The 9,764-nt window shown below is 45.2% G+C and overlaps 1 protein-coding gene across 1 annotated transcript; it reads right to left on the reverse strand.

Annotated features, from left to right (window-relative positions):
- Positions 1–2,959: 2,959 nt before the first annotated feature.
- On the reverse strand, positions 2,960–8,955 carry LOC133044488 (pancreatic trypsin inhibitor-like). The gene is made up of 4 exons (XM_061125871.1): positions 8,858–8,955; positions 8,389–8,472; positions 4,339–4,534; positions 2,960–3,897 (listed from the first exon to the last, which is right to left on the reverse strand). The coding sequence occupies exons 1-4, from the start codon at positions 8,931–8,933 to the stop codon at positions 3,864–3,866; spliced, it is 390 nt and encodes a 129-aa protein (XP_060981854.1). The 5' UTR covers positions 8,934–8,955; the 3' UTR covers positions 2,960–3,863.
- Positions 8,956–9,764: the final 809 nt, after the last annotated feature.

Below are 9,764 nucleotides of genomic sequence, written 5' to 3' on the forward strand. Positions count from 1 at the left end.
CAAAATCACTGCACATGGTGATTGCAGCCATGAAATTAAAAGATGCTTACTCCTTAGAAGGAAATTTATAACCAACCTAGACAGCATATTAAAAAGCAGAGACATTAGTTTGTCAACAAAGGTCCATCTAGTCAAGGCTATGGTTTTTCCAGTAGTCATGTATGGATGTGAGAGTTGGACTATAAAGGAAGCTGAGTGCAGAAGAATTGATGCTCTTGAACTGTGGTGTTGGAGAAGACTCTTGAGAGTCCCTCGGACTGCAAGGAGATCCAAACAGTCCATCCTAAAGGAGCTCAGTCCTGGGTGTTCAGTGTAAGGACTGATATTGAAGCTGAAACTCCAATACCTTGTCCACCTAATGTGAAGAGCTGACTCATTTGAAAAGACCCTGATGCTGGGAAAGATTGAGGGCAGGAGGAGAAGGGGATGACAGAGGATAAGATGGTTGGACGGCATCACCGACTCAATGGGCATGGGTTTGGGTGGACTCCGGGAGTTGGTGATGGACAGGGAGGCCTGGCGTGCTGCGGTTCATGGGGTCACAAAGAGTCAGACATGATTGAGTGACTGAACTGAACTGACTGACATGAGTGGATCTCAGGGACATTGGAAGATCACCTACCACAACTCTGGACTCTTCACCAGTGGTTTTAGGAACAGGGGATCTCAGTTGGAGTCCCAGTTCTTCCTTTTCCTATCTATGTGACCTGGGGCCAGAAACTACCCTCATCTACACTTGCTACATGAGATCATGTTCTTCACATCTAGGGGCTATTTTGAAAGTGCTGGAGGCCATAGCCGTATATTCTTCTCCAGGCAGGGTCAAAGTCCTTTGAAATAATTATGAGTAATTATGAGAGTTAACACTTAACTCCTTTGACCAGAGGGTCAAATCATAGCAAGGTGGTGTGAGAAAAGGGCTGGACTTGGGTGAGGTCAATCATTGAAGCAAGAGGGCTTTTGATTACCTCTGAAGAAGAAGGGGACCTAATTGGAATTGGGACAGGGACTCCACTCTGGCAGTGGGGGAACTTCCTGAGGTCAAACTTCTAGAAGATGACACTACTACTGTCAGTTCTATTTGTTCTTTTCTTTACTACAGTGGACAGCACATTTAAATGGAAGTCAGGAGTGGAGGAAAATAAAACTCTGTGCTTTTAGATGATTTGCTTTGGTCTGTGATATTCAAAGCACATTAGCAGTGAAATCACCATGGTTCTCAAAGTACCCAAATCTGAGGATTTCTTAATGCAGATATCCCCATCCTCTTTACAAAGGAAGAATCTGTGGCTCAGAGAGATGAAGTGACTTGCCCAAGATCACACAACACTGTGAGTTACTGAAGCCAATCTATTTTCAAGTCATTTTCATTATACTCTTATAAACTAATAACTATCAATAAAAATTAAAGAACTTACAGATTTATGGATCACTCTTACTCTTATCAGATCTGATATTCATTAAATGCTCACTGTGCCAATACTAAGACAAAGCATTTAACAAACACATCTCTTTTATTCTCATCACATCTTTTCAATATTGATCGACAAAGAGAAAAGTAACCTCTGAGTTCCAAGACTTGACCTGGTACCACAATGGCCCTTCTGTTCTTCTGCTCGACATAAACATTTTACAAAACTTCAACATCAGATGAGGTCATTCTGTGTTTGTGCAAGATCTAGACAAAAATAGGACATTGGAGAGTCATGTTTGAGCACTGAGCAAAGGAGCTACATTACACAAACTACCAATATGACCAAATACCTTTCTATCTCAAGTGACTTCTATTTCTTGACCAATTATTGCTCTAACCTCTTTCTAGTCTTCCCTTCTGAGAGTTAAAATTAAGATACTCAGTCAGAGAACTACTCAATTCCTAACACCATCCATCCAGAACAAAGTCAGCTTCCTGAAACCCTCCCCAAATTCACCAAGCACAAGCTCACACTCTAGAATTTCTTTCTAACATTGTCTTAATAAGAGAGTATATTGTTATCCAAGATGACTGCTGTTCCTTCCTTCAGTGAGTTATTAATCCAATGAGTTCAACTAGAAATGGGAGTGTTCGCAGTGGTCTCTGCTAGAAACATTTAACAACTAAAAGCATTATTCTTATTTTACAACTAAAGCAAAGCTCAGAGATATTGAGAATTTGCCCAAGATTGGAAGAATGTGAATAACAGCACCAGCACCCTCTGTGTTCTCATTTATTTAAGCGCTATACTTGCTGTGGTCCCCATGCCTCATTTTCCTCATCTGTCATGAAGCAGATACTCTGTTTTCCCAAAGTGCCTCCCTCCTACATATTCCCAGAGGAAGAGCAGGAAAACTTCATCAGAGTCCCTCTACTTGGGAGAGCAGGAAGCTGCCAAGTTAGGAAACAAATACAGCAGCTAAGTGCCATCTCCATGCCTCCATTTCCTCCCTTGAAGGATTCTTAGGATGGTTAATAGAATAATGCTGGCAAAATGCTAACACAGAGCCTGGCACACTAAACAGTAGTTGCCCCACTTTAACTGAAGTAAGACACCACCTCCCCACATGTGACTTCAGGGAATCAGATTCCTTAGAAAGATGAACAACTGAACCTTATGCACTTTCCCCTTCTGAGAGTCCAGGAGGACAACCTGCCCCCAAATTTGAACTAGACTTAGAAGTAAGGAATAAAAGCTTTCATGCTGATGTGTCTGTCTCCCAGGTTTTTGTGTAACTTGGGGTGGCTATTAAGAGGTCGACGATGCTATCATGGGTTTGCTTCCTCTACCCAGTAGGGCACAGTCTGTGGGCTGGGGAAGGGGAGGCGCCCACTGCTCTGCAGAACAGAGAGAAGGACCACCATTTCCACAGATCCTATTGGTAAACATTTGTAATTGAAAACAACAGACTCCACTGCCCTCAGTTTAGTTTTGAATGTGCATTTATTGAAATATAAGCCACAGTGTTTGAAAATACAGAAAGGAAAACTGCAACATCTTTATGGGAAAAGGGGGCTGTTTTATTGCAAAGACTTCTCTCATTACTGATGCTGAGAAATGGTTGCCAGAAATTCCACCAAGCCCTCACACAAGGAGAGCAGTGATGGCATGGAGGGGGATGAAGGTGAGGATGCCATGAGTATGTGGGCTGAGACAACAATCCTGGTGTCAAACTTCAGGCTCTGTAGTTACTCTGGTCGAGAGGAATGTGCTCCTCCTGCACGCCTTCCTTCCTCACATAATTATGAACTGCTTCCTTCATGCCAGGAACTGTGCTAAGTGCTCAGGATAAAGGGAAGACATGCTGTCATGGTGCTCAGAGCCACATGGATGAGACAGAACTAAAGTGTATACACCCATGTTGTTCATCACTAAGTCGTGTCCGACTCTTTGTGACCCAATGGGCTGCAGCATGCCAGACTTCCCTGTCTTTTACTATGTCTCAGAGTTTGCTCAAACTCATGCCCATTGAGTTGGTGATGCCATCCAGCCATCTCATTCTCTGCCGTCCCCTTCTCCTCCTGCTCTCAATCTTTCCCAGAATCATAAACTGAAGTGACGTCGCCCAGTCATGTCCGACTCTTTGCGACCCCATGGACTGTAGCCTACCAGGCTCCTCTGTCCATGGGATTTTCCAGGCAAGAACACTGGAGTGGGTTGCCATTTCCTTCTCCAGGAGATCTTCCTGACTCAGGGACTGAACCCGGGTCTCCCACATTGTAGACAGACGCTTTTACTATCTGAGCCACCAGAGAAGTCTCTCAGCATCATGGAGGAAAGGAAATAGGCAGGCTCTGCTGAGGAAGGTAAGGAAAAGAAGAAATGCAAGGACACTGAACTGTTTCAGGAGCTACCACAGCCCAGACTTTCATGGGTCCTCCTCAGACTTCAGAGTTTTGGAGCATGAGTCTTCCCATGGCCTCTGCAAGAAAAAAAAAAAAAAAAGGAACTTCCTGAGTGACTTCATTGTAGCCCCAAACCTAGATACTGTTCATCTTGACAGATCCTAGATTTTCAAAAGAAATATGAAACCAACAAAAAGGCAGTGAATTTTCCAAGCCTGGATGAGGGGAGGCTCAGGACTCCTGCAGACCTGCCCTGGAGGGTGGCTGAGTCAGTGTTCCCAAATGAGAAAGAGGAGCATATGATCAGGCTGAGATGGCCACAAAGAGGCATCAGGGGTTGACCTTCTGCCATTCTCTCCCTGGAGAACTAGCTCAGTGTGGGTTTCACAGGACACTGCAGCCTCTTCTGGCAGCAACGAGGAGTAAAACACGGTGCAGGGTGAATGGTGTCTGGCCCCCTGAGCTCCGCCCCTTTCCCCAGCCCTTCCCCTCCCACCCTGCCCTGCGCCACGTCTTACGTCCGGGACCCTGCCGCATGACCGCAGGTTTTCATGCACTGCCCTGCGCTGTGGAAGTTATTCCTGTTTCCTTTGCAGCCACCGTATAAAAAGCGTTGGCATCGCCCGGTCTTGGCATCGTAGAAGTACCTTATCCTCCTGCCCTTGCAGGGACCTGTTAATTTACGCCTCAGGCAGAAGGCAGGCTTAGAAGCTGCTGGAATGAAAGGGACAGTGGCTTAGTTATGAAGATGGTCATCACAGCTCCATTTAAGGTCAACAACTAGAACTGTCAGTTTGTTTGTATTAGAGAATGTTAGAGTTGTGGGGGATGGCCAAATTGAGAAGGCCATTTGAAAACCTCCTTTCTGGGACAGAATATGAATGTTGCTAGATGTAACATGATATAGCAATCATGTTCAAAGATACATATCTTCTCATGAAGTATTTTAAGGAAAATTGGTATAATGCTTTTGATTAGCCTTAAAAGTTCTATAAGACTTCCGAGGTGGTTCAGTGGTTAAGAACCTCCTTCCAACTAAGGAATCCTGGGTTCAATCCCTTGTCAGGGAACTAAGGGCCCATATGCCGTGGGGCAACTAAGCCAGTGGGCCACAATCGCTGAGCCTTCAACCTGCAACTAAGACCCAATGTATCCAAATAAATATGTGTGTGTGTGCGCGCGCGCGCGCACGCATGCACGCTAAATCGCTTCAGTCATGTCAGACTCCTTGTGACACTACAAACTGTAGCCCACCAGTCTCATCTGTCCAAGGGATTCTCCAGGCAAGAATACTGGAGTGGGTTGCTATGCCCTCTTCCAGGGTGTCTTCCCAACCCAGGGGTCAAACTCAGGTCTCTTGCATCTCCTGCATTGGCAGGTGGGTTCTTTACCACTAGCACCACCTGGGAAGCAAAAAATAAATACATAAATGCTCAAAACAAAACCCACAACTCTAAAACAAGAAAAAGAGCTCAGAGGCGAAAAATATTTGCTATAGGTCAGTAATTACTGGGTCCAGATACCTGGGTTTTATACTACTATTCTCTGTGCTTATGTGCATGTTAAAAACTTTCCACCATTAATAAAAAATTGTGAAGGAAACATGCTGTAATGGAAAAAGGCATGAAGAAAACATACCAGTGTGTTTACTTTGGATACCTCAGGAGGATTCTATAAATTGAATAATGATATGCTGATATTGTGATTATAAGAAGAAATATATATTTTTTTATTCTTTTCCTAACACTAAGTTCATAAAAACGTTGGTATTTTTTATGTGATGAGAACAATAAAAGTGTCTTTTGGTATGTGATGTCAATGATTTTGGAAAGACCCTCATAACCCCAGCGTGGGCTCTGAATACACAGGAAGGACTGTCTGGCAGGAGGGAGGGTTGGAACTTTCCTTCCTACCCTCCTCCGTGGTCTTTTATCCTCCGTCTTCCTCCTCCTCCTTGCCTCCACCTCAGGGAGGTAAGAGGAGCTGTCGGTTGAACAATCACCAAAAGCTAATGATTTAATGCATCATGACTAGGTAATGAATCCTCTACAGAAACCTCAACAGAGCCAGACATTCATATTATTCAAGAAACCTGAGATCAATTCAGGGAACAACATAAATAAACATTCCATGAAGGCTCACGTGGACCACTGCAGCAGCCTGCTCCCTGGGCCTCTGTGTCTGCCCTTCATCCCCTAGAGGGCACTCTCTGCTCTGCAGCCTCAGGGATCCTGTAACTATTGATTCCTACCCCCATTGCTCCTATGATCAATCCCTCAGTGACTCCTCATTTCCCTGGGAGTCAAATTTTGATCTTAATAAGTCCCACAAATCTCCTCATGACCTGCCCCGGTGGCCTCTCGGCCTCATCACCCCCCTCCATCCATCGCCTCCACTCCTCCACCCACCCAGCTCCATCCACCCTGGTCTGGCTCTTGTTCCAACACACCAGGCATGTTACTTCTGCTCAAAGCCTCCTTATCACAGAAGGTTTCCCTGACCCTGGAGAGAAAAGGCACAGCATCCTTTTTCCACATCCCTCTCTACCTTCAGGAAACGTATAATCTACCATAGGACTTCTCCTCTCTGCTATTGTTTGTCTCCCTCCTCGAAGGCAAATTATTTTGCCATATTTTTTTCACAGCCGTTTCCCCACCCCAAGAACAATGCTTTGTAGGGACTTAGTAACTTCCATCTTCATTCTCTCAGCAAGTGCACAGTCATTGAATAGAAAGAATATGACTTGAATTCCTTTTAGTAAAAAAAATCTTCTTGATGATCAGGCACATTAGACTCTGCACACTGAGGACTCAAGACTGTCCTCAGTTCAGAAGCCAGCCCCATGATCCTGAATAACTCACACCTGTGACCAACTGGCTAAAAGTCAAAGGTACCACGACCCCTCTTCCATCTTCAATCACTCAGTAGAACCAGTGACTGCATTCAAGACAGCACTTCACTTCCTTTTCCCAGAAATTTAGAAAGGAGGTAACTCAGAGAAAAAGAGGAGATGTGTAGGGCAAAGGGGGAGTGGAGGTGTGTGAAGCCTTCATGTCCTAGTGAGCACAGCACCCTCACATCACCTCCTTGTGTTCATCTCCTTGAAAATACTCTGAACCCCAACGTTTGTGTATATTATTGAGTTTTCAATAAATCGGCATATTGATTGAATTGTCAGCTGTTGATAATTGCTCCCAGCTAGTATCCTCCACTCTCCCCAGAGGTGCCGGCATGGTGAAGGGGACTGAAGGTTCAAACCTTTACAAGGTGGTTTAAATTGTTTTTAGACCAGTCCGTACCTGAATGCATCTCATTTCGTCCTCTGAAATGCAACTCATAACCCATGAAAGACAGTAAATTCCAAGAGTTTGAGGAGGCCTGGGCCAAGAACCAGGAAATTGATCAAAAGCAGATAACAGAATAACAGTCAAAGGGGACAAGGGGAAGGGCTTGGAGACTTTACTAATATTGTACCAGCCTTGGTCCCATGAGCCAACCACGCAAGGGCTGTGTTTCTTACCTTTCCCTGAAGTTGCTCTGCTCAGTGGTCCTATATCTTTCTGATTCATTTTAATAATAAAGAAATATCATTACATGATACTTAAATATTCTTTCTTGCTCAAGGAAGGTACTCAGACATATTTTTTTCAAAGTTAACACATCTAAGTAGAAAATGAACAAAAGTGGTCATGAAATGTGATCATACTCTTTATATTCCTGACAGGTAATCATTTCAAAGAACCCGTGGAACATGTACCCCTGTTCAGATGAGGAAACTGCAGATGACTTGCCCCAGGACATGAGGCATGATAGTAGGAGGGTCAAGACAAGGTACTGTCCAGTCATAACCCACTTGACACACTTTCTGATTTGGCCAGGAACTCTGAAAATACACATAACTGGTAAGAGTTTCTGGGTATTCATTACTCCCCTGTGCCCGCGTTTCACCTCAGCCCCCAAATCACAGCGTAGAGTGAGTCTGAGTTTTTCTCTGACACCAAATGTGTGGTGTCTCTACCAACACCAACCAATTCCCCAAACACCCACTGGGTGTCGCATAGTCAATTTACTTCTCATAGTGTATGGGTGGACTTGGTGCAGATCCTGTTGGTTGAGGGTTCTTACTGTCCTCAGTTCAGATGTGAGTCATGTGATCTCAAATAATTCATGCTTGTGACCAACTGGGTGAAAATCAGAGCTTCCATGACCCCTACCTCCTGTTCAACAACTCTATAGAACCAGCGACTGAACGTCGGAAACACCCTACTCATTATACCCATGTTATTATAAAAAATAAAACTCAGGGACAGTGAAATGAGGGAGACATGTAGGGCCAAGGCGGAGTGGAGGTGTGTGGAGCCTCCATACCCAAGTGAGCCCAGCACTCTCACTCACCTCCTTGTGTTCATCACCCTGAAATATCTCTAAACACCAATGCTTATGGATTTTTATTTAGGCTTCAAATCAAAGGCATATTGATTGATCTGTGGCCATTGGTGATTGATTGAGTCTCAGTGCCCTCCCCTCTCCCCAGAAATGCTGTCATAGGGCCTGGTGAAAATTCTAACCTGCAAATGCATGTTCGTCTTGCTTTGGAGATAAGCGCGGTTTTGAAGTTATCGTCAGTTGCTGTCCATGACTCATCTCATGACCTATGAAAAACAGTGAATTCCAAGAGGTTCAAAAGGTCTGGCTCATGAGTCACTCAAGGATCAAACATATATCTTTTTATTACCCTACAGTGAGGATCAGAGACACTGCATTGACCAGGAATAGTCTCAGGGAGGTGGTCCCTGATCTGGTACTTTACCTGGATATATATTCTTTTAATTCTAATTTTCATTTTTTCCACGTTGAGAGTGGTGAAATGTTCTTGGAGTTAAAACTGCCCAATCTTCCAGGAGAAATCCAGAGAGGGCTGGCAGCACCCATCCCACCCATGCCTCCCCTCCCTTTCCATGAACTCTCCTCATTTCTCTCCAGTGTGTAGAGGAGAAGTGAGCCCAGATATACCATGGTCATGGCTCTTGTTAATACCTCTTGGAGTGCCATCCACCAGGATAACCAGGAGGATGAGAAGGGCTGCAGAGAGGCAGAGTCGGTTCATCTTCATGGACTTGCAGGAGGGCTCCTGAGAATGCTGAGGATGGACTGAGCTTTTAATATCCTGGCCGAGAGGTAAGATCAGGTGACAAGGAAGGAAGAGAAGAAGGGGAGGAGCTGGGTCAGTCCTGTTTATTGTGCAATCTTCATCTGATTTCCTGTTTCTGGTTGCTGGCGCCAAATACCAAGTAACAGTGCTTCTCAGACTTGACTCTGCCTGTGGGTCTCCTGTAAACACAGATCGTGATTCCAATATGGTCACTCAGGGAGCGTCCCAGCACCTAGAGCAGTGCATGGCACGTGATAGATAGTCAGTGAGTGGATGAGAGCCAATCAAAAGACAGATAGGATATCAACACTGTGTTAGCTCACCAACAACAACCGCTGTGTGAGTTCAGCCTTCTACCAGCGTCATCACATCTTGGCATCAACACCCTTCATCCATCTCCACCCCCCTCACCTACCTTAGAAGACAGAAGTAACACAGCACACCTTTGTGCAACCATTGTCGCAGCTTCTCCACGGGATGGACCCTTGCTCTTTACCTGCCACTGGTCTCGGTGGAACGTAGCTGCAGAAGATAATGTTCTGCTTGAGCAGCCACCCTATTTTCTGGGTAGAAGAAGGAGTAAGGGGAGGAGCAGAGAAGGAGTAGGGAGCTGACCCCATCTCCACAGCATGACCACCTGCCATCCCTCAATCTGTTTTCACAGCTAGGAGTGTGCCTTGCCTGAGTGGAACTCAGGGGACCTTGGAAGATCCACTGCAACTTCCCCTTCCTTCTGCTCTCTCCTCCAGTGGCATTGGGGTCACAGGACCTCAGTTCCAGTACCAGCTCTGC

This window comes from Dama dama, chromosome 23 (assembly GCF_033118175.1).
Source record: "Dama dama isolate Ldn47 chromosome 23, ASM3311817v1, whole genome shotgun sequence".
NCBI classification, from domain to species: domain Eukaryota; kingdom Metazoa; phylum Chordata; class Mammalia; order Artiodactyla; family Cervidae; genus Dama; species Dama dama.

Coding starts and splice junctions, on each gene's coding strand:
- LOC133044488 (XM_061125871.1), bottom strand. CDS start 8,933: ATGAAGATGAACCGACTCTGCCTCTCTGCAGCCCTTCTCATCCTCCTG. Junction 8,473..8,857: donor GGTGGATGGCACTCCAAGAG/GTATTAACAAGA, acceptor TGTTTTTCATAG/GTCATGAGATGAGTCATGGA. Junction 3,898..4,338: donor CATGCGGCAGGGTCCCGGAC/GTAAGACGTGGC, acceptor TTTTTCTTGCAG/AGGCCATGGGAAGACTCATG.